General features: G+C 43.8%; 1 protein-coding gene across 1 annotated transcript in view; it reads left to right on the top strand.

The window, feature by feature from the left end:
• C8G (complement C8 gamma chain) overlaps nucleotides 1-17383 on the top strand; it is a 38127-nt gene extending 20744 nt beyond the window's left edge. The window contains exons 5-7 of the mRNA XM_082264496.1: nucleotides 12443-12544; nucleotides 15163-15201; nucleotides 17180-17383. Coding sequence (XP_082120622.1) covers nucleotides 12443-12544; nucleotides 15163-15201; nucleotides 17180-17193 — 155 coding nt within the window. The 3' untranslated portion in view covers nucleotides 17194-17383. The remainder of the gene's footprint in view (nucleotides 1-12442; nucleotides 12545-15162; nucleotides 15202-17179) is intronic.
• Nucleotides 17384-25781: the final 8398 nt, after the last annotated feature.

Raw genomic sequence — 25781 nt, 5'->3', positions numbered from 1 at the left:
CACAACAGGAAGTGAGAGAAATCATCTCCGGAGCTTTTTCTGAAAGTTGTGGGCCTGTGCGTAGGATCATAAGTTGAGCCCCCTTGTTCACAGCTTGCTAAAACAGTGGACTCCGTTTTGCATGTGCTGAGTTTTTGGCGCAGTCTAAAGGAGTGTGGTTAAATAGAGTCTGATATGATTTGCATAGTATAGAATGAGGCAGTGCCGAATAGGGAATGTACAGCACAGTATCTGTGAAGGTACAATGAAAGGGCCAGGGCTGAACATTAGACACTGGGGCACCGGTTCAGGGGTCAGTAGTAAGTGACGGCGACTGAAGGTCAGTGGGTAAGTGTTGCAGAGTACAGGGGTCACTATAAAGTGACACAGAGTACAGAGGTCAGCAGTGACAGAATACAAGGGTCAGTATAAAGTGACACAGAGTGCAGAGATCAGTAGTAGGCGATGCAGAGTACAGGGGTCAGTAGTAAGTGATACAGAATGTCGAGACCAGCAGTAAGTGACACAGGGTGCAGGGGTCAGTAGAAGGGGGCACTGAGGTCAATAAGTGATGCAGTTATGCAAAAAACAAGGGTCAGTAATAAGTGATGCAGAGTGCAAAGGTCAGTAGTGACACAGAGTTCAGGGGTCAGTATAAAGTGGCATAGAGTGCAGAGGTCAGTAGTAGGTGATGCAGAGTACGGGGTCAGTAGTAAATGACGCAGAGTACAAGTGTCAGTAATAAATGACGGAGAGTACAGGGGTCAGTAGTAAATGATGCAGAGTACAGGTGTTAGTAGTAAATGCCACAGAGTACAGGGATCAATAGTAAATGGCGCAGAGTACAGGGGTCAGTAGTAAATGCCGCAGAGTACAGGTGTCAGTAGTAAATGCCGCAGAGTACAGGGATCAGTAGTAAATGCCGCAGAGTACAGGGGTCAGTAGTAAATGCCGCAGAGTACAGGGGTCAGTAGTAAATGCCGCAGAGTACAGGGGTCAGTAGTAAATGCCGCAGAGTACAGGGGTCAGTAGTAAATGCCGCAGAGTACAGGGGAAATGCCACAGAGTACAGGTGCCAGTAGTAAATGTCGCAGAGTACAGGGGTCAGTAGTAAATGCCGCAGAGTACAGGGGTCAGTAGTAAATGCCACAAAGCACAGGGGTTAATAGTGGGGACGCAGAGTACAGGGGTCAGTAGCGAGCGATGCAGAGTACAGGGGTCAGTAGCGAGCGACGCAGAGCACAGGGGTCAGTAGCGAGCGACGCCGAGCACAGGGGTCAGTAGCGAGCGACGCAGAGCACAGGGGTCAGTAGCGAGCGATGCAGAGCACAGGGGTCAGTAGCGAGCGACGCAGAGCACAGGGGTCAGTAGCGAGTGACGCAGAGTACAGGGGTCAGTAGCGAGTGACGCAGAGTACAGGGGTCAGTAGCGAGTGACGCAGAGTACAGGGGTCAGTAGCGAGCGACGCAGAGTACAGGGGTCAGTAGCGAGCGACGCAGAGTACAGGGGTCAGTAGCGAGCGACGCAGAGTACAGGGGTCAGTAGTGAGTGAGTAAAGCTTAGCTCAAAGTTAGGAAAGGCAAACCCCTAGTAACAAAGTAAAGCCTGTTTCGGAGAGGTAAACAAATGTTTTTTTAGTTAATAACAATAGCAGATCTTTTAGTTTTAAATACATAAATGGACAACAGGTTTGCTTTACAATCTGCCAGTTTATGTACACATCCATAGTTTTCTCCATCTTTCCCCATCACCTTTTGAGAGACAATAAGCAGAGTAGAACAACCCAAAGGACTATTGTTCTCTTTGTAATAGTATATTTCCCGCTCATGCAGCTTGTAGGAAAGGAGTTACTCCTTTAACCCCCGAAGAGACAGAGTCCTTGCGGTGCAGAGAAGGTTTATTTATACAGCTGCAGTTGGAACATACACTCATCCTCTGGCTGCATGCATATGACCCCTGATCCAAGGACTTTGGTTGATATTTATAAAGTAAACCAGATGTAAATAGTATTAAATGCTTATGCCATACTACATACAGTACATAGTTTGTAAAATAGCACTTACCTATCCTGGAGAAATGGATACTCCAGGCTTCCGTGGCAGCGGGTCAGGTGACCAAATACTGAACCAAAACATATTGGCACCTGCTCATGTGATCTCAAATAAAGGGTCAAAGAGCTGTCCAGTCATTGGCTGAGCCACACTTCTAGCGATTCCCCACAGAAGGCCGAAGCCTTCTGTACTTTTTGGGCCAACTTTGCCCCACAGTATCAGATCTGCATATTTATAGAGGTCGTTTATAGCTAACTGGTTTCAATTTCTAAGCAAACCAAGCTAGGTCATCCAAACTTCCAGAGATAATTTCCACAGCCTTCTCCTTGGTCCCGGTGCAGCCTATCAACACATACTGTGGTCTGACATCTGACTGCTGGTATTATAGGTCAAGTGCATGAGATTGGACAAACATTTTCTCAACCACTAATGTCCATACACCACCTGCTTTTTCCGAAGTACTCTCTAAATCCTTTATCAAAATGATCATAAATAAACAAATGGCTGTAGATTATGCTATGTGTCCATCTTATATCTTGTAAGGCCTTGTGCACATGGACAAACAAAATTCAGCGTTTTGTACTCATGTCGTTTTTATTTTTAAGGTTTTGAACACAGATTGCATTGCTGTCTATGGGACAATGCACACGGCTACATACAAGCATACCGGGAGCTAGAAGAGGAATTTTATGCATGCATACATGCGCTCACATTTATGCGCCTGTACATGTGATATAGAAGGTCTTCATAGATAATACCTTGTGTTTTTTACTTAGGATCTTCTTGCCAGCCTCTGCCAGCAAGATAATACATATAAACATCAGTAAATTATTACATCCGTATGCAAGATGTAGCACCCTCCTAGATAGTCTGCTAGCTAGGGCAGGTAAATTTAGTTCTTCTCGCTCCCCTGTAATCAGTAAAGTTGTGTTTACTTTGGGCTGTTCTAGGTTTCACTGTTACAGGTTTGACTGCTTTCCCCCTGCCTGGAATGTAGTAGGCTGGAGAATCAAATTTGAAGCCTGAATATTTATGTGGTCCCAGCCAATCCCTGAGACAGGGTGCCCAGTAGTAGGTGGATGGGGAGTGCATAAATAGACTGAGGCCTGGAGCAGCAGGACTTGAAGTCCCTAGACTGAAGGGTTACTGTCCTTCTGGGCAGTCCAGTTCCACTTCTGCGTTTACTCATGGAGGTCCTAGCTAGACTAGAGCTGTGGGTACCTGTTCTAGTGCTCATCGAGGTCTCAACTGTTATAGAACTGGGGGGGTTATTCTACTGGAACCCTGCTGAAACTGATTGAGGGGTTTCACTGAGTAACTGGTATGGAGATTTCACATGAGAAATTTCTGGCTGATATTAGAAGGAGGCATCCAAGTATCCAGGGACATTTGTGAGTACAGACCTGTGTGTTAGATCATAGTGTCTTTGTGCTGCTACTATCCCTTATGCATCGGTGCCAGTTCTTGCTCAAATTTGGACATTTTCTGTGGTGTTCCAATGTAGCTCAGTCCCTTAGTTGCTACTGCAAGGACTGTTCTAAGAAGCTTTGAGAAAGTGAGAAGTGTCCTCGTATTTTTATATTGTGCTATTGGAGAATCCTAAAGCTCCCTTTATCCCCATCCAAGTTTATTCAGCAATACATATAAAGAAAGATACCCCTAGACTGTTCAATAAGCCCAAACAGTGACTGATTTTGTGTGCCTGGCTGCCGATACACTGGTTTAGGGAGAAGAGCCCTGGGATTATTTAGCTGGCCCTTTCCAGGGTTAGCACTACGCAAAGAGTTTATACCTGTATAGAAGATTTTCCTTCACTTCCTGTCTGGTGTTACTGTTGTTTCCAGGACAGTAAATTAGGTGAAATCCTTTCAAAGCTCTGAAGGCCCACCAGACAGCAGTAAAAATTAGCCAGGATTTGTATTTTTCCCCGACTTTATTAATAAAAATGTTTTAGCACGACATATACTTTAACAATTCTTAAACAACCAAAACATAAAAAAAAATAATAATTTTTAACAATTTCTCTCATTTCTGTTGAACATTGGCAATTGTTTTTGCATCTAGAATATTTTTGATTATCCTTAAGTCACTATAACAAGAGGTGTTGGGAAATGGGAAATCATCTAATGGGTACAACTTTTCCAGTGACAACTGTTAAAAATGAGACATTTGAAGACATTTAATCACATAATTGGGACTTTTCGTTGGGTACAAGGGATCAACCACAATATTTGGAAAAATATATTACGTCATTCTTAACTTGGCGTAAAACTACATATGTGTCATGCATACAAACTATCCACATAGGTACATAGATCAGTGATCCCTAATACTGATATGAACCATATCAGTAAACACATATATACAGTGGGTATAGAAAAGAATCACCGCCTTTAAAATCACATTTTGTTGCTTTGCAGCCTGAAATGAAGACAGACACAGTTTTTTTTTATCCAGTTGTATTTACTAGTGCAACTTATACCATCCAAGTGAAACATAACACCAACATTTCAGAAAAAAATAAATAAATAAAAAACAGAATTGCTTAGTTGGAAAAAGGATCACCCCCCTTATGTCAGTATTTTTTTTAACCATGTTTTGCTTTAATTACAGCCTTTAGTCTGTTAGGATAGGTCTCTCCTAACTTTACACATCTAGACTTTGCAATATTTGCCCACTTTTCTTTGCAGATCTTCCCAAGTTAAGTTACATTTGATGGCAACCGTTTGTGGACTGTAGCCTGGGCTCTGACTGAGCCATGCAAGGACATTCACCTTTTTCTCCTTCAACCACTGCGTGGTCATTTTTGCTGTGTGCTTTGGGTCACTGTCATGTTGGAAAGTAAATCTTTTTCCCATTGACAACTTTCTGGCAGAGGGCAGCAGAGTTTCCTCAAAAATTTGATGATATTTTGCCCCATCCATTTTCCCTTATATCCTAACAAATGATCCAGTCACTGCTGCAGAGAAACATCCTCATAAGAGGATATTACCACCTCAATGCTTCACTGTAGGAATGGTGTTATTTGGAGGGTGAGCTTTATTGGATTTCCACCAGAGATATTGTTTGCTGCTGGGGCCAAATCATTAAATTTTTGTCTCATCTGACCATAACACCTTTTTCCACCTTCCACCATAACCACCTTTTTCTTGTGGCCTCAAAATCTTCAAGGTGTGTGAGGTGGTCAGATGAGAAAATTGAGGAAATTCTGCTGCCCTCTGCTATAAATGTGTCCATGGGCAGAAGGTTTACCTTCCAACATGACAATGACCCAAAGCACACAGCAAAAATGACCACACAGCGGTTGAAGGAGAAAAATATGAATATCCTTGTATGGCTTAGTCAAAACCCAGACTTAGTGGCGAAAGTAATTATTTGATTCCCTGCAGATTTGACAGCCAAAAAACCTTAAGGATTTAGAGAAGATCTGTAAAGAAGAGTGGAATAAAATCCGTCCTGAGATGTGTGAAAACCTGGTAACCAACTACAAGAACCGTCTTACCTCTGTGCTTGCCAACAAGGGTTTCTTCTAGAGATAGACCTATATGTTTTTTCCAGGGCCGATGAGGATATTTTGGTCACAATGTATCGGTATCGGACGATAAGGGCCGATATTTTGTATATTTAAAGTTTTGAAAAATAAAGACAATTTTTGACACAAATCTGGTACTGAACATGTTAATTTTTGTTTAATGCTTAATGGCTGGCTTGCTGGCACCCTGTGGTGGGTGGCTGGCTGGCTGGCACCCTGTGGTGGGTGGCTAGCTGGCACCCTGTGGTGGGTGGGTGGCTGGCTCCCTGTGGTGGGCGGGTGGCTTGCTTGCACTCTGTGGTGGGTGGCTGGCTTGCTGGCACTCTGTGGTGGGTGGCTGGCTGGCACTCTGTGGTGGGTGGGTGGGTGTCTGGCACCCTGTGGTGGGTGGGTGGCTGGTACAGTGCCTCTGGCTGACACAGGGCCTGTGGGTGGCTGGCTGGCACCCTGTCTGTGGGTGACTGGCTGTCTGGCACCCTGTGGTGGGTGGCTGGCACAGGGGCTGTGGGTGGTTGGCTGGTACAGTGCCTGTGGCCGGCTGGTACAGGGCCTGTGGGTGGCTGGCTCGCTGATACTCTGTGGTTGGTGGCGGGCTTGCTGGCACTCTGTGGTGGGTGGGTGGCTGGCTGGCACCCTGTGGTGGGTGGCTGGCACTCTGGTGGTTGGGTGGGTGGCTGGCACCCTGTGGTGGGTGGGTGGCTGGTACAGTGCCTCTGGCTGGCACAGGGCCTGTGGGTGGCTGGCTGGCACCCTGTCTGTGGGTGGCTGGCTGTCTGGCACCCTGTGGTGGGTGGGTGGTTGGCTGGTACAGGGCCTGTGGGTGGCTGGCTGGCTGGTACAGTGCCTGTGGCTGGCTGGTAAAGGGCCTGTGGGTGGCTGGTACAGGGCCTGTGGGTGGCTGGTACAGGGCCTGTGGGTGGCTGGCTCGCAGGTACAGTGCCTGTGGCTGGCTGAGGGCCTGTGGATGTGGGTGGCTGGCTGGCACCCAGTGGTGGGAGGCTGACTGGCACCCTGGCACCCTGTGGTGGGTGGCTGGCTGGCACCCTGTGGTGGGTGGCTGGCTGGCTCCCTGTGGTGTATGGCTGGCTGGCTGGCACCCTGTGGTGTATGGCTGGCACCCTGTGGTGGGTGGCTGGCTGGCACCCTATGGTGGGTGGCTGGCTGGCACCCTGTGGTGGGTGGGTTGCTGGTACAGGGGCTGTGGGTGGCTGGCGGGTACAGGGCATGTTGGCGGCTGACTGGTACAGGGCTTGTGGGTGGCTGGCTGTCTGGCACAATGTGGTGGGTGGCTGGCTGTCTGGCACCCTGTGGAGGGTGGGTGGCTGGCACAGGGACTGTGGGTGGTTGGCTGGTACAGGGCCTGTGGGTGGCTGGCTGGTACAAGGCCTGTGGCTTGCTGGTACAGGGCCTGTGGGTGGCTGGCTGGCTCTCTGGTACAATTCCTGTGGCTGGCTGGTATAGGGCCTGTGGATGTTGGTGGCTGGCTGGCACCCAGTGGTGGATGGCTGGCTGGCTCCCTGTGGTGGGTGGCTGGCTTGCTGGCACCCTGTGGTGGGTGGCTGGCTGGCATCCTGTGGTGGGTGGCTGGCACCCTGTGGTGGGTGGGTGGCACAGGGGCTGTGGGTGGTTGGCTGGTACAGGACCTGTGGGTGGGAGGCTGGCACAGTGCCTGTGGCTGGCTGGTACAGGGCCTGTGGGTGGGAGGCTGGCTGGTACAGGGCCTGTGGGTGGCTGGCTGGCTCGCTGGTACAGTGCCTATGGCTGGCTGTCTGGTACACAGCCTGTGGATGTGGGTGGCTGGCTTGCACTGGGCTGCTGTGGGTGGGTGTATGGCTGTGATACACTCCTGCGAGACTAGTCCTGACTCCAGACGAGGCTGTCCAAGGCGAGGGAGGCGGCCTAAGAAGGCAGAATGACGTCACAAAAATATTGGCAATATCGGCCAGTTCTGGGGCTGATACCGATATATCGGGGAAAGTGCATATCGGCCCCTGATATATCGGCCTTGCCGATAATTGGTCTACCCCTAGTTTCTTCACCAAGTACTAAGTCATATTTTGCTTGGGGAATGAAATAGTTTTTTTACTCGCTGAACTGCAACTCAATTTATAACATTTATATTGTGTTTTTTTTTGGTTGCTATTCTGTCTCTATCCTTTAAAATACCACCGTGGTCGGTTTACAGAGGGAAGGGTATAACCAGGCAGGATCAGCCAGTATTTCAGGTGATACAGGGGGAAAATTACACAGCACAAGCACTATGCTGTTTAACATGCTTTAACCACTTCAATATGGGGCCCTTTCACCCCCTTCCTGCCCAGGCCAATTTTCAGCGCTGTCACACTTTGAATGACAATGGCGCGGTCATGCTACACTGTACCCATATGAAATTTTTATCATTTTTTTCACACAAATAGAGCTTTCGTTTAGTGGTATTTAATCACCGCTGGGTTTTTTATTTCTTACAAAAAAAAAAGGAAAAACAGAAAATTTTGAAAAAAAAAAGTTTTTCTTATTCTCTGTCAGTAAATTTTGAAAATAAGTAATTTTTCTCCTTGACTGATGTGCGCTGATAAGGCGGCAATGATGGCCACTGAAAGGGTGCATTGATGGGCACTGATGAGGTGGCACTTATAGGCACTGATGAGGAGGTACTAATATGCCGCACTGATAGGCACTGATAGGTGGCACTGATAGGCGGCACTGATGAGCACTGGTAGGCAGAACTGAAACTGATAGGCGGCACTGAAAGGCAGTACTGATGGGCCCTGGGGGGCGGCACTGACAGGCGGCACTGATGAGCCCTGACGGGCAGCACAGATGAGCAGGCACTGATGGGCACTGACCGGCAGCACTATAGGCACTGATGGTGGGCACTGTGGGCACTGATGGGCAATGTTTTTTTACTTTTCTGTAATCAGGGCACTGATGATCATTGCCCCGATTACCTGTCCTAGACTCCCCTTTTGGCTAGGACACCCCTGATTGGCTCTCCTCACCACACACTCTTGACAGTGTGAGGCGAGGAGAGCCGATAAACGGAAATTCCTCATTTACATGTGATCGGCTGTGATTGGACACAGCTGATCACATGGGTAAAGAGCCACGTCATTGGCTTTTTATGAAGATAGGGGTCGCGTGGTGTCCTAGCAACACGGCACGGGCAGGATCGCCATCATACAGTAGAACGTTGTCCCAGAACAAGAGCTGCACTGCTCCGCCGTCATTTGACGGTGGGCGGGCGGCAAGTGGTTATGGTGACAGGATCAATTTTTTTTAGGTTATAGGTTAACAAATGCTTTCATTTATTTGTAAATGGGCAAACTTATAAAATCTGCAGGTGATGAAAAATTCTTATTTCCCCCACTGTAAACCCCATTGAAAATCTGAAGAATGACTTAAAGACTACATTTCACAAATGGTCACCATCAAATATAACTGAACTTGAGCAATTCTAAAAAGAAGAATGGGCAAATATTGCAAAGTCCAGATGTGCAAAGTTAGTAGAGAGATATCCCAACAGACTAAAGGCTGTAATTAAAGCAAAAGGTGGTCCAACAAAATACTGACATAAGGGGGGGGGGGGGGTGATCCTTTTTCCAACTCAGTGATTCTGCTTTTGAATTTTGTTTCTGACATTTTGGTATTATATCTTTCACTTGGATGTTATAAGTTGCACTAGTAAATACAGCTGGTTTAAACAAAAACTGTGTCTGTCTTCATTTCAGGCTGCAAAGCAACAAAATGTGATTATTTTCTTTACCCACTGTATGTGTTAACATAGATATTGAGCTCATAGATACTGAGCTGCTTAAGACTTGAAAAATCAGTCGGTGTTGCTGACCTACAGAACTAGCAGTTCGCTATGAGTTATTATAGATGGTGAGAGGCTGCAGCACTGCCCTCTTTATATGTAGTGTAATGAGAGGAGTTGAGTGATGTATAAAACCTAGCACTGTCACATGTTGTCATGTTGCACACCTATCATTAAAGAAAATATAGGCGTTGTATACAGTAACTAAACATACACATACAGTGCCTTGAAAAAGTATTCATACCCCTTGAAATTTTCCACATTTTGTCATGTGAAAATCCCAATAAAATACATTGACGTTTTTGGTTATATGTGATAGACCAACACAAAGTGATACATAATTGTGAAGTGGAAGGAAAATTATAAATGTTTTTCACAATTTTTTTACAAATAAATAAATATTTGAAAAGTGTGGCGTGCATTTGTATTCAGCCCCCTTTACTCTGATACCGCTAACTAAAATCAATCAATGGGTTCCTATTGCCTTCAGAAGTCACCTAATTAGTAAAAAGAGTCCACCTGGGTGTAATTTAATCTCAGTATAAATACAGCTGTTCTGTGAAGCCCTCACATTAAAAAGGCCAAGGAACACACCAGACGGGTCAGGGATAAAGTTGTGGAGAATTTCAAAGCAGAGTCGGGTTATAAAGAAAAATATCACAAGCATTGAACATCTCACAGGGCACGGTTTAATCCATCATTCCGAAAATGGAAAGAGTATGGAACAACTGCAAACCTACCAAGACATGGCCTTCCACCTAAACTGACAGGCCGGGCAAAGAAAACATTAATCAGATAAGCAGCCAAGAGGCCCATGGTAACTCTGGAGGAGCTGCAGAGATCCACAGCTCAGGTGGGAGAATCTGTCCACAGGATAACTATTAGTCGTGCACTCCACAAATCTGGCCTGTATGGAAGAGTGGCGAGAAGAAAGCCATTGTGGAAAAAAGCCATAAGAAGTCACGTTTGCAGTTTGCAAGAAGCCATGTGGGGGACATACAAAACATGTGGAATTAGATACTATGGTCAGATGAGACCAAAATTTAACTTTTTGGCCTAAAAGCAAAAACACATGTGTGGAAAACTAACACTGCACATCACCCTGAACACACCATCTCCACCATGAAACATGGTGGTGGCAGCATCATGTTGTGGGGATGATTCTCTTCAGCAGGGAGAGGAAAGCTGGTCAGAGTTGATGGGAAGATGAATAGAGCCAAATACAGGGCAACCTTAAGAAAACCTGATAAAGTCTGCAAAAGACTTGAAACTGGGGTGGAGGTTTACCTTCCAGCAGGACAACGACCCTAAGGCCCCTTTCACAAGACACCTTTCACACAGGCGGACCATTCAGATCCGCCTGTCTGTTTTTTGGCGGATCTGAACGGTCACCCCATGCATGTTTATGGGGCATCAGAAGTCAGCAGAGACATGTCCGTTGACATCCGATCCGTCAAATCTGGATGGATGGAAAACCTATTTTCCATCTGTCCAGCCGATCGGATGGGATCGGATGAGAACGGACAGACAGTCCGTTCCCATCTGATTCCACCATAGAGATGCATGGGGACCTGACAGCTGTGTCTCCGCACACAGCGCCAGAGAACAGCTGTCATCCTCCTGCTCAGCGAGGTATCGGCGGATCGATCCCCCGCTGAGATAAATGGAGTCCATCTGACGGACGGACTGTGTGAAAGAGCCCTTAATCAGACTTGTATAAAGTACTCGAAATTTCTACTTGAGTAAAAGTACAAGTGCTCGATCAAAAAATTACTTGAGTAGAAGTGGAAGTGCTCGCAGAAAAAGTTACTTAAGTAGAAGTACTAAAGTATTCAACATTTTTTTTACTTAAGTATTGCAAGTAGTTTTTTCAAAAAATTTGCTACTTAAGTACTAAAAGTAAAAAGTACAAGTAGTTTTGAAAAAAAATTTCTACTCAAGTACTGAAAGTAGAAGTACAAGTACTGTGTTATGTAGTTATTAAAGAAATAAGTCAAAAGTTTGAACATCATATTGTTTTTATTATTTCAAATGATTTATTCAAATGATTAACCTGTGTTTGTTAGTAGTTTCTTGATGCACTTTAAGCGCTGTAGCACAATTTATTTGTTTGTTTCATATTTTCTTTTTATTGGAAAGATTTGGTATAGCAGCTTTTATTATACACAGCCTTTATTTTCGTATGCGCTGATTTACACATGACATTATACACATTTTATTGAGCTTTATGCAACCTGCCATCTACTGTTCTGGCAGTGGTAATTTTTTTTAAAGTAACGAGTAACTATGCAGCACAAAAAAAAAATACTTGAGTAGAAGTATCGAAATCATCGAAAAAATGTAGTGAAGTAAAAGTAGAAGTAGGAGAAAAAAATTCTACTCTAGGAAAGTACAGATACCGCATTTCGGTACTTAAGTACAATACTTAAGTAGTTCTACTTCGTTACTATACATCTCTGCCCTTAATGTACAGCCAGAGCTACAATGGAATGGTTTAGATCAAAGCATATTCATGTGTTAGAATGGCCCAGTCAAAGTCCAGACTTAAATCCAATTGAGAATCTGTGGCAAGATTTGAAAATTGCTGTTCACAGACGCTCTCCATGCAATCTGACAGAGCTTGAGCTATTTTGCAAAGAAGAATGGGCAAAAATGTCACTCTCTAGATATGCAAAGCTGGTAGAAACATACCAAAAAGACTTGCAGCTGTAATTACAGCGAAAGGTGGTTCTACAAAGTATTGACTCAGGGGGGCTGAATACAAATGCACGCCACACTTTTCACATATTTATTTTTTAAAAACGTGTGAAAACCCATTTATCATTTTCCTTCCACTTCACAATTATGTACCACTTTGTGTTGGTCTATCACATAAAGTCCCAATTAAAAACATTTACGTATTGGTTGTAAGTTGTAACATGACAAAATGTGGAAAATTTCAAGGGGTATGAATACTTTTTAAAGGCACCGTAGGGATTGGGACTGCTAAAGGTTTAATTTAAAAAACAATATATATGTTTGCAGTTTTAACCTTAAAAACCTTAAAAAAAACAATTGTGCTTTCAGGACGGAAACCAAAAGTAACTGATGATATCTACAGGAAGTTTGATGAGCATGTCAAGAATCAGGGTATAGATCTAGAATACATCTATTCATTCCCAGTATACGGTGAGTGACCTCGTTATATTACTTACTTTTTGGTCCTTATATCTGGGGAAGTTGGACTACGTTAGATAGTTTGAAGCTTATGCTGTACACATAGTCAGACCTCCTAAAACTGAGATTGCCACATGATTCTGGTAATGCCCAAAATATTTATAAATAGCCATACACCATAGGAACAAAATATATATGGTAATTCGGAGACAAAGTACTCAAGTTGTTATTAGTCTTAACAAAAACTCCCACCAGCATTCAGAAAAAGAAACAACATACCCAACCACAACCAGCCTAAAGTGGGCTATACAAGGCAAAGCGAAAAACAAAAAAACAAAAACTACGGTTATGGATTTTCCATCCACACTAACAAGGTAGATGGAGGAATCTTTACCATCGGGACATTGTATTCTGACAATGGCAATCGACTTCTGTCCCACACACTGATAGAAATTTGGCCAATTCCGCTGTACTGGCTGAATTTCGATGAATGTATGTCCAGCTTTTTTCACAGCCTAAATAAGCCTCACTTACAATAATAGACATAACATGGCTAGTCAGCATGTACTTGAAGATTTATGCTAATTTGTAAAAATCCATACTATAGTGTACAACTTTAAGTTGTGCCTAAACCCTAGAACAAGATGTAATATCTTGCAGCTTCAATACACAATAAATGCAATAGTGTGCCACCTCAATGTTCTCCCCCCCCACCAGGAATATTCTCACCTGGGGAAATGTGATCACCACAATTAAGGGGGATCCAAACCAGCTTTTTAGCCGTCTATTGACTATATCCAACTTCTCCAACCTCCTTCTAGGCTCCTCTCATTACGGATTGTAGTATCCCGATGTAATGAATGAAAGATAAAGTGCTTATACCCTTTTAAAATTTGCATTTATTAAAAATTCATAGGGTACTCACTCTTTGCAGGTGCTTGCAGCGCACCAAACCAACACAAGCGTTCACAATCTGAAGATATACAATTTTTGGGACAATCAGTGTAAACCGCAGCCTCACAGACAAACCTAGCCTCCAGCTCCACGTTGATTCCCAGGTGTTGTCACCGTCCTGGCCCCTCCCCTACGCATATCTAAACTGGGTCACGTGTCTTCCTCAGGGGGAGTTCTAATTAGAATTGGAATTCCAATTAGAATTCCCCCTGAGGAAGACGTGTGACCCTGTGTCGATACATGTAGAGGGAAGGGCAGGATGACGACGACACCTAGGAACCAACATGGAGCTGAAGGCTAGGTTTCTCTGTGAGGCTGCTGTTTACACAGATTTTCCCAAAAATTATGTATCCTCGGATTGTGAATGCTTGTGTTGGTTTGGTGCGCTGTTTTTTAATAAATGTAAATTTTAAAAGGGTATAAGCACTATTGGCTTTTTTTATCTTTCATTTATTACATCGGGATACTACAATCTGTAATGAGAGGAGCCTAGAAGGAGGTTGGATAAGTTGGATATAGCCAATAGCGGGCTAAAAAGCTGGTTTGGATCACGCTTAATTGCGGTGATCACATTACCCCAGGTGAGAAAATTCCTGATGGGGGGAAAGCACATTGAGGTGGCACACTATTGTTTTTTTGCACGGAGAAGGAATTGCACGGTGGATCAAGCACGTTGAAGTATTTTTCTTGATTTTATTTATTTTTTTGCTTTTTATTTCTTTGCAAGCATTAATTTGCATGGACTCTTTCGCTGTTATATGGTGAATGTACGTCTATGTTGGACATATTTCACTATATGTATGTACTTTTTAATATTATTTTAATATTGTTATATTCTGTTTATACAGTCATTTACTATTCACATAGTACAGCATTTATTGTGTTATGATTTAGTTATCACATGAGTGGGAATTATGAACAATGCTAGCAGCTTATATTCACTTAATTTCATAGATAGTAGCTCGCAGGATCAATATATTTAATATACTGCAGCTTATTTGTTTTTCGATACGGTAGCTGCTTTTGTTTTCTCTTTAGTCTTTTTATCTTTCATCATATTTCATAATCTAGAATTTCAATGCTCACTCGCTGTATCTATGGAGCAGCTTTGTCACACAAGGACATGATATGTGATAGGGCTACAGAACATGTTGCCTTCTCCTTATCTCCATAACATAGGAAAGGTGTTCTGTAGTCCACAGGGAGAATGGGAAGTGCTGATAACACTGCTTGAGATAACACTACAGAATACACAGGGCTGCTCTGGATTTCTGGCAGGATCAACAAGTATTTTGTTTGCACTTATTGGACAGATATAACTAAGTGCTGTTAATGGAGTATTTATCAGACCAAAATGGAGCAAATATAAGAAATTCATTGTAAGGGCTTACAAACACTTGTACTATATGCAACCAGTAGAAAAAACAAACGTGTCAGCAGTTCTGACCTCACTTTAATTTTAATTGCTGCATACTTGTTCTAGGTGTAATTCATAAAGCAAAGAGGATTTGCATGACAGCCAAGCACTTGGCATTGTCAGGGGGAATTCTGCAAGCGGTGGTTGTAATACCTCTCATCACAGGTTTCTTTTAATGTGCTTTGGCATGCCTGTGACATGTGCTCTTTAAATTGCATATAAAATGAATTCAAATGACAATATTTTTTATTATTTACAGGTTTCTGTGAGCAGGCTGATCAGTTCCACATTCTGAATGGTAAAGTTTTGGGATTTATATATATATACTGTAAGGTGTAAAAAAAGGACATTGTTTTTATATTGAGATAATCCCTTTCTTTGTATGTCCAGCTTAAGTGTTGGTATATGGACACTAAATTTCTCCATTTAAGGTGGAAGCATAGGGCTCAGCTCCAGAAGGGTCTGCATTGGTGTCTATCTCACAGGGGCACCTCCAACAAGGCTGTGACAGCCTGGTCACACATTTTTAGCCAAGCTATTTATGTCACTAACCTAAGTGAGGTCTCCTTATGTTCCTGTGGAAGGTCCTGTAGACTAGAGGGAATGTAATATAGTATTTCTGTGCCCTGCACCCTCTATGACTCTTAGTGTGCAGACATTTTCTACTCTGGTCAAGAACATCCCTCAGAATGCAGAAATATCTCTTTCTGGGATGGTAAAAAGACCACACAAAGTAGAGAAAGGACTATCTGAATTATGCACTATATAAAGATCCTGAACATTGGAATCCTCATAATTTATGGAACAATCCCGTCACCATATCTAGTATGATCACTCCATACTGTGTAACTCCCTCCCACTATATTTCAGGTCTTCTACATATCTCTGGTAGATTCAGTAGGGAGAACTGTCATATGTGCAAGTGGTGTACCTAGCACATCTAGCAACCAGGGCCAATCTTTTATGTAACACCTCCTCCGCCTATACATCAAAATTATTTTCATTAAAGGAGAAGTAGAGCCAAAGCTCTTTTGACCCTATGTCTCTTATGGATCACAGGAGTGCACTTACTTGTGCACTCGCATGACCAGTTTTCAGCCAACAGCAGGCTAAAGCCCACTGTTGGTTGATGTCACACAGCTGTCCAGGCTCTGCAGGGATCCTGACCATATTGTTAGGATCCGCCCAGAAGCCTGACCAGCAACTGGTTCAGCCTCTCAATGAGCTGCTGAGAGCCTGAGCCAACTGCTTCCACCACCTCCAGACCCCGGCTCTCCAGTGAGCGCTGGAGGGGCACTGACAGTCACTGACTCTCTGCAGACTGAACACAGAGAACTGAGTGATCAGCGGTCTTTGATCGCTCAGTTCTCAAGGCACCAGGGGACAGATGCAGCATCGGACTGATGTTCCATCCACCTAGTTGAGTATGGATTTTTTTTTTTCCCCCACTCTTTAAATAATCAAGAAAATAATAAACTCCAGCACTGGCTGAAAGTGTATGCAAAAATCTTCTTTCATTAGTGGTCAGTGGTAGAAACCTTTACCCCCAGAACTCATCGTCATTGGCAGGCTGTAACCTCCCTCCACCCCACCTCCTTTGGTGGTCAGTGGCTGGCTGTAAAAATACTGCCCACCAGGATTGGTGGTCAGTGACTAACTGTAAGAATACTAATAAATCCCCAGCATTGTCATTCGGTGAAAGCAATCACACCGCTCCAGGTTAGCCTCCTGTTCCACCTCTGCTACCACACTAATGGGTGCAGGCCCTGTCCACTGCAGTCTTCATGCAAAAAAAAAAATTCTGGTTGGTTGCACATCCAAAGAAATCGACTTTATTAGAAATCTTCATTAAAAAAATATCTTCACAAAGACAGGATACAGCATGTACAGCGAATGCGTTTAATGCTAATTTAGCGCTTAATCATAGCTTACATTAACTGTATATGCTGTATCCCCTCGTTGTGAAGATGTTTTTTAATGAAGATTTCTAATAAAGTCGATTTCTTTGAATGTGCGGCCAAACAGAATAGCTCTTTTAGGTTGTTCAGTGTTTACTCACCTGAACGCTTACTCCTGCACTGAGCTGTCTCTCCCAGTTCAGCCAGGACTATAGTTCAATTGTGGCACTGGCCACTACTGTCTCTAAATATAAAACATTTGTCCCTAAGGCAAAAGATTGTGAGCCCCAAAACTCTTCCCCCATGCTCAGGAAGCCCTACTATCTTCCGTCCATGGTAACCCTGAATATGAATAATGATTTAAAATCTTTTTTTCAGAGGTCCCAAGATGATGTTCCTTGGAGATACAGGGATTATGAAGGTGGAGTCCCCAGACTGGACAAGCCACACATATCAATACAAGCACAAATACATTATTATCGTCATACATTATGATTTCTTGCGGCATGAAAGACTATTTAAAGTGAAACTATTTTTTCCTAGTTTTGGATAGATTGGAGAAGAGTTAGAACCCGGTCAGCTTTTTAATTACCACCTTTGCCTCCATTAAGGAGATTCACCCTCTCATTCTGTCCTGGTGACCATTATCACAAGAACAGAAAATGATAGAAAATCAAAAATTTGACAGCTGTCACTAGGAAAGGATCTGAGGGGATGTCATTTAACATTGCACCTGTTCCAGTGACAGCTGTCAGAGACGAAGTCTCCCCTCATTCTGGAAAGTTATACTCACTTCCTGGTATGTTAAAAGAAAATCTTCCCAATGGAAACACAGATTATTATTATTATTATGCAGGATTTATACAGCACCAACAGTTTGCGCAGCATTTTACAAAAAAAAGCAAGACAGTAAAGTTACTATACAGTTCAAGAGGGTTAGCCCTGCGCGTGCGAGCTTTCAATGCAAAAAGCAAAAGAGAGGGCCAAGTGATACAAAAGGTCACAAATGTGATCGATAACTTGATTGAAAAATAAAGTTCAGTTTGTAGGTAGAGGTGGGACAGAGTTTTCTGAAGAGAGTTTTCAGGGATCGCCTAAAGGTGGACAGAGTAGGAAATATATAGGTGGAGAAGTCCTGAATGCAAGCATGGGTGGAGGAGATTAGGTAGGCAGAAAGCAGAAGATCCTGGGAGGCATAGTGGACAGTTTGGGTAAAATTCTAAGGTGAGGTTGAGGTTTTTTTGATGGGTGAGCGGAAGCTAGTGGAATAACTGGCAGAGAGGGGTGGCGAACTGAGTGGTTAGTAAGGTGGATGAGTCTGGCAGCAACATTAATGGACTGAAAGGGGGATACTCTGTGTAGAGGTAGGCCAACGAGGAGAGAGCTGCAATAGTCGAGGCGAAAGATAACAAGGGAGTGAATTAGTAGCTTGGTCATTGATTAAGAAGGAGAAAATTCTGGAAACGTTATTGAGGTGAAGGTGGCAAGATTTGAACAGTGCTGTGTTTAGGGTATGTTTAACCTCACCTAACCTTCCTATCCTGAACACAAAAGAATCGTGTTCAGGATAGGAAAGTTTAGACTGCTGGGTGCAAAAGGTGGCAAAATCGTGCCACGATGTTGCCACGTTTTGTGTTTTCCTACAGCCAGCGGTCAACCTAGTCTGTGTGTACAAGAGCCCTTAAGAGTTAAGCTGGGGAGGTGAGAGAAAGATTTGGATGTCATCAGCAGAAATATGGTATTGAAAGCCATTGGAGGCTATCAGCTGACCAAGGGAAGAGGTGCAGATAGGGAATCAAAGGGGTCATAGAACAGATCCCTTGAGGACCCAAATGGGAAGAAGGAGGAGGAGACTGAATTTTAGAGGACATTGAGGGAGCACTGAGATACATAGGATGAGAACCAGGAAAGAGCAGAGTCTTTGAGGGCAAGGGAGTGGAGATTTTTTGAGAAGGAACAGGTGGTCAACTGTATAAAAGGCAGCAGAAAGGTCTAATAGATGGTAATAAAAACCTGATGCTGATCCTAACTTTTCCCTGCTCTAGCTTAAACTTTTTTTATTTTAGATAGAGTTTTGCCTAAATAGGTGCAAAGATCAAGTGCCCAAAACCCAACAACGAATCAAAGATCATCTTTCACTTTGGGTTAGGTTGGTAAAGTTCCCCTGTCTAAAAATACATTTAAGGAACACACTGTAAAACAACAAGTTTAATATTGAAATTTTATGAGCGTGCCAGATAGCTTTCCCAATTGCATTGTGTTTTGTTTTATCACCTGCTATGTGTGTCTACTATATTCTATACAAATGTTGGGAGGAACCAAAGCACGGGACCAGATACCTGACACACCTGGACATGTTGGATACCAGTAGTGCCTGTAGCCCTTTAACATTTTACTCACTGCTTCCCGTAAAGAGAAGCATTAAACATGTTGTTGTATAGGGTTCTCCCTAACATTATTTTAGGGGTTACTTTAAATCATTTTGTAGTTGTTTCACAACAATATGCAGCTGTAAGAATTTGTTTTGTAATAAATGTAATAAATCACCACTTTCAAGCATTAAACATAATTCCCAATAAAAGCTGAAATGTTGCATTTTATTTATCAAAACCATTTTTATAACAAGTTGCTTTGACAAGTGAACTACTCATAGCCATGATTCATGGTGGAGTGATCACCTTAGATGACAGTGCATTTTGTTTATTGTACCTCCTGTGTACACACATGAGCTCCAGAACTTTCCCTCACCGAACCCCCACCCTCCTAGGCCGAGCTCCATCCGAGCTGACCGCAGCCAGAATAGCCGGCAGCAAACACCTGTAAAGCCCAGCCTGGATCCTTCCCTACTAAACAAAACAAGCCAGTTTTCCCAGGAGCTTCGGGTCAGCAAGTGGAGAGGCCCAGACCTTCGTCCTGAAGTTTCCCTTTAAATCGAGTCTGTAAAGCCTCCCCCTTCCTCATTTCTCTGCAGGCACTGAGCTTTCATAATATGGGATGGAATTTTTTTAGCACACGCTGAGAATCACAGCTTATGTAAAGCTGGATGTAAACAGCCAGCATAGTTTTGTTGGAGTTCAGATGGAGGGCATTTTTTTTACAGGAGGCCCACCACTGTATCCAACAGCTGGTCTCATTTATCAAATCATAGGCACAGAGCGTACCCCATAGCTACCCATTTTGCCAGTGGGGCTGAGAAGTATGCCCAATATGAAAGTGATATGTAGACAGGGAGGTTGATTTACTAAAGGCAAATATACAGTGCATTTCAAGTGCATTTGCTCTAGATCTGAGGGGAAGCTCTGCTGATTTCTATTATGCAATCATATGCAAGCAAAAATGCTGTTTTTTTATTTTCCTTGTATGTGAATGAATATTCTTTGCAAAGTGAAGCTTTACCTCATTTACTAAGCTCTGGAGCAAGTGTCTTTAGGAAATCAAGCCCATTGACTGGATGCAGATCATTCGTATTGAAACTGTAAGAACTTGCTGTGAGATGTGGCGGGAAGGAAAAAGTGACTGTACACTTTGGGTTTAATACAATACAGATTTAGGTTGAAAAGACACTTGGCTATTGAGTTAATCCCAAGGTTTAGGTTATGGTTAGGATCAAGATTTAGGCTCCATGTACACTAGCGATTTTTTAACCTCCTAGAAGCTATTAGCATTTTTTTCTGCTCCTAGGAGCTAAAAAGTGTTATTCTATGTGTCCATGCACACTACTTTAGGCTATTATTTTTTGCGCTTCAGTAACTAGGAGCATAAAAAAAAAAATGTTTTTTGGAGTGTTTTTTCAGCAAAACAAAGCGCTAAATGCTCCTAAGGCCTCATGCACTCAGGGCATTTTTACAGCTGCTTTTACCAGCATCAAACTTTTTTTTGCAGCCTAAAAACGCCTCTTCATGTTACTCTATAGCAAGGTTTCTCAACTCCAGTCCTCAGGACCCACTAACAGGCCAGGTTTTCAAGATAACTGAAATGCATCACAGGTGATATGATTTGCTGCTCAGTGGATTGCAGTATTCTAGTCTGCATCTCCCCAAGGTAATACTTAAAATCTGACCCGTTAGTGGGTCCTGAGGACAGGGGTTGAGAACCACTGCTCTATAGCCTCACGCACACACAGGCTTTTAGGATCTGTAAGTGGCATAGGCGTTTTCAAGCTGCAAAAAAATACCCAGAGCCAGCGCGTTCTGAGGACCAGTGTTACAGCTCTAAACATCTGACGCTGCTAAACATGGCTTAACGCCGGATACAGCGTTAAGCCATGTCAAGCGTTTTGTTTTTTTGATATGTCAAAACTAATGGTTCCCTATGAGAGCCCACTGATTTGAATGGAAGTTGCATCCAAGTCGGATCATGATGATGCTCCGAGGATCTTGAAGGGGAACCCCACCCCAAAATTAAAAAAAACAGCATGGGGTCCCCCCCCCCCCAATTCCATACCAGGCCCTTTGAGTCTGGTATGGATCTTGAAAGGGAACCCCACACCAAAATAAAATAAAGAAAAAAAGGCGTGGGGTCCCCCCAAAATCTATACCAGACCCTTATCCGAGCATGCAGCCTGGCAGGTCAGAAAATGGTGGGGGACCAGCGAGCGCCCCCCCCCCCTCCTGGATCATACCAGGCCACACCCCCCCATAGCTATATAAGAACTGGCAGAGAGCTAAGCTAGCATTACCATGGGAGATAGTGTCAGGGGAGGACTGGGCTGGTGGTGGAGAAGACAGCAGGGGCAGGGAAGACAGTAGTGGCAGGGAGGAGATCGGAGGAAGATTTTTAATAAAGGCCTTCTCAAAACCATCTCTTGTCTTTATTTACACTACACTGCCTTTTTTGGGATGAATGGGTAGGGGTACAATGAACCCCATACGCATTCACATAAGAGAGAGGCTGGGACCTTATTAAAGGGGGCTTCTAGATTCTAATTACCCTGCTGAACCCCACAACCAGTGCCCAGGTTTGTCGGGAAGAGATTCTTGTCCCCATTAAGATGGGGACAAGGTGCTTTGGGGTAGGGGGGTGCAGAGCCCAGGAGGAAGGGGGATTCTTGTGATTTGGGGGCGGGGGCCCACGCCAGGGTTTTTATTTTTGCTCGGGGGTTCCTTTTAAAATCCATACTAGACCGAAGGGTATGGTATGGTCTTGGGGGGGACCCCACGCCTTTTTTTTTTCCTTTTGGCATGGGGTTTCCTTTCAAGGTTCCTACCAGACTCAAGGGGCCTTGGAGGGACCCCACGCCATTTAAAAAAAACAAAAAAAACTGGCGTGGGGTTCCCCTTCAAGATCCGCAGAGCACAAGTCGCACCACAAGTCAGATCATCATGATCCAACTTGGATGCGACCTCTTCTATTCAAATCAATGGGCTGAAAGTCCACTCAAAGACGGCTCTTATAGGGAACCCTTGATTTTTGAATAGTGGCAGAGAAACACTGCTAAAAGCTAACGCGGCTAAACGCGCATTAATGCCAATGCAAATAGCTACTAAAAGCACATTTTTACAGCCGCTTTTTCCTGCTATTGGTAGTGGCTTTGCAGCTCGTTTTTCGTCATGCCCTGTGTGCATGAGGCCTAAATGCTCCTAAGGGCTCTTTCACAGGGGTGTTCCGTATGTCCGTTTTTCATCCCATCCGTTTGCGGATGAAAAACGGACATAATGTATGTCTATGTAAATAAGGATGTCAGCAGATGATCATCCGCTGACATCCATTTTTCGTCCGTTCCATTCAGTTTTTTGGAACGGAAGAGAACCCTATTTATTCTTCCGTTCAAAAAACGGAACGGACGCAAAAACGGATGTCAGTGGTGTCATCCGCTGACATCCGTATTTACATAGACATACATTATGTCCGTTTTTCATCCGCAAACGGATGGGATGAAAAACGGACATACGGACCGGATGACACAAGTGTCATCCATGTCCGTTTCAAAAAAAAAAAAAAAGGACCTGATCGAGCAAAAAAAACTGAACCCCCGTGTGAAAGAGCCCTAAAGGTTACTAAAATGCTCTTCATGTACTGCAAAAATGCTAATGCTCTTAAAAGCTTCTAAATTGCTACTAGAAGCTGGCACAAAAATGCTATTATACGCATTTTTCATCCAGCTTTTTGTCTAGCTTTTTTTGAGCTTATGAAATCAGCTAGTGTGCATGGAGCCTTCTGGAGTAAAAGCCTAACTCTATCCAAACTTTCTATTTAGTTTTGAGTGGGGATAGTTTAGCACTTCTGCCAGATTTGGTGGTTGTCACCCTAGTTCCTTTTTGCATTTACAAGTCTTGTTGAAGTTGGCCCCTCAGAACCCCCGAAAATGCACCAACTATTTATTTTACCTAATACAACAACATATAAAATTGTTCTGGAATAAAAAATCCTGCTCTGTCTTATTCTTTTATCATGTTATTTAACTGGGGCTTCTTTGAAACTATACAAAAACCCAACCTTTTTCAACCTTCAGGTCTCTTCATGGGTGCCTTGCCAAAATGCCAAAAAATGTCCCCAAAATCGCCTTTTAGTTACCCAAAGCATAAGGTTTTAATTTTTCACCTTCTAGCCGCTGGCGTCCTTACAAACAATGACCCTCCCCTGCCCCTCTCTGTCAGCACTGGGGTCACATTAGCTGAGTGATGGAGAAAAGGTGAGGGAGAAAAGAAACATTGGAATACTAGTCATTACCAGTGTGCAAAAGTGTATTGGATTGGGAAGAATAAATCACCTCTAACGTTGGGTGTCCTACGTGTGTGGATGTTATTGTCTACTATTAGAATATTTTTTTTAATTTTAGAATTGGGTGCCTTGAGATTGTTCATAATTTTAAAAGGTGCCTTGACTGAAGAAAGGTTGAAAAACACTGCAATAACCTACCCAACTGGGACCCTATCAAAACTAAATGGTTCAGGGTTCCTCAACCCCAACATTCAATAAAAAACGGAAAAAAACGTTCTAACCCTTCCCAATCTATATCCAAAAAAAAAAAGTTTTGACTGAAGTTGGACTTTAACTTCAAAACTTTACTCAGTAATGATTGTGGGTAACAGGTCAGGTGACAAACTTTTGTACATGGTTTTGGTACTGAAAAAATAATTTAATGATCCGTTGCAACAAGCAAGAGAACGTGTCATAAGAAAATATGTAGGCTACTACAGCCAATCTCCTTCTCAATATTCTAGTTACCTGACCTGGAGCAGCATGCTTAATTCTAGCTCATTGACTCGGAGTGGTAAAACACAAGATCAGTGTGTCAGGCAGACTACTAGCATTTTGCAGAAGGAGAGGTCAGAAATAGTGCCTCCTATTTTACGATAATCAAATTGAACAGGGAGTGGCTATTCCAGGAAACAGTGCTGAATTCCTACAGCCCAATTCTGGACTTATCATCCTGGCATACAGTCACCCCCTCCTGTCTGGGTGCAGGATTTGTTTTTTTTAAATACTTTCAGAGGTCTTTAATCCACTCACATAATGTGTGGGGTCCTCTTCCACTTCAAAAATTCTCTTTTGGTGGGCAGTCCTTGATACAGAAAGCGGGGTTGAAGTGATGGCCTCAGTGCCACTCTGTGCATCATTTTATGTAGATGCAGGGTGCTATGGTGACACCGTCCCAGAGGGCAGGTCCATGTATCCCTGTACTCACAGGATGTTCTCAGTCTTCTGGATGGATTGCAGTGTAGTACTAGGAATCATTTAAGAGAGGCCCAGAGTAAAGGAGAGAAGAGACATGGACTGAGGGCTGGCATGACAGGGGTTAAAGGGGTTTGGAACAAGGAGGGATTTTCAGCCCAGTACGATAAAAAATATAAGTGGTGGAACTTTTAATTGGTGTTTTGGCCGGGAGGGGGTGGAGCTACAGGGAGAGGTCAAGCTAGGGGCCTCAGGAAGTCTTCAGTTAGAGGAAAGCTGCATTGGAGAATATTTCCCACCCTCCCTCCCATTTTCTTGTATTTTCTTGTTTTTTTCTGACTTTTGGTTTTGCGGTCCACCGCCCTTGTTTTTGGTTTTTGTTTTAATAGAGGCTTTCTTCTTTTGAGGTGGTTCTTTGTCATGGCAGCAAGCGGTGTACAAGGTCCTGGTAGGTTAGTATGGTGCAAACTTATACTTAGTTGGGACCCGTCTGAGGTACGGCTCTCAGATGGTGCAAACTTATACTTGGTAGGGACCCGTCTGAGGTACGGCTCCAAGTAGCTGGTATGTTGGTACCTGCGACTGGTTGTCTCTGAGCTGGTGCTGTGGCGGCTGGAGGCCTAATTAAGTCGGACGCAGGTACCTCCTTCTTTGATGCCTACCGGGACCTTGAGGCTCCAGTAAAAAACTGCGTTTAACGTGTATGGCCATTTAACTCCAACCTGTGGTCATGTGATTATTTATAGTGGAGGAGGAGAGTGATGGTCAGAGCAGAATGGAGACAAATCATCTTTAATCCCCTAGTCAAGCCAAAAGACATCTAGTGGTGGAAAGCTATAACTGTGGAGAACATCACCAGGGAGAAGATAAGTATTTCTGCCAGAGATGGGACTTGTGGTTTTGAAGGTAATTTGCAGTATTCTTTTTTTTCATCTTTGGTTAACCACTTGCCGACCGCCTGCCGCAGATATAATGCGGCAGGCTGGCTTGGATGTGCGAAGCTCCGTACCTGTACAGAGGTTCGCGGTAGTGCTCCTGGGGGTGCGCTTGTGCTGCCTGTGGCACTGCCCGCCCCCATTAGGAAGCCGGGAAGCCGATCCACGGGACCGGCGGCCACGATTGCCGCCGGGCACCCGCGATTGCTCCCCGCTAAGAGAGAACGACGGTCTGCTGCTATTTAGGATCACAGGTCTCTGTGTTTATTCCACAAGCCCCTCCCCCATACAGTTAAAAAAATCTCCCCTAGGCTCACACTTAACCCTTTGGTCACCCCCGGGTTAACCCCTTCCCTGCCAGTGTCATTATTACAGTAACAGTGCATTTTTTTTTAGCACTGATTACTGTAGTAATGACACTGCCCCCCCCC

This window comes from Pelophylax lessonae (genome assembly GCF_965119305.1).
Source record: "Pelophylax lessonae genome assembly, chromosome: 7".
NCBI classification, from domain to species: domain Eukaryota; kingdom Metazoa; phylum Chordata; class Amphibia; order Anura; family Ranidae; genus Pelophylax; species Pelophylax lessonae.
The sequence above is the reverse complement of the archived record's forward strand: the minus strand, read 5'-3'. Positions and strand labels throughout refer to the sequence as shown.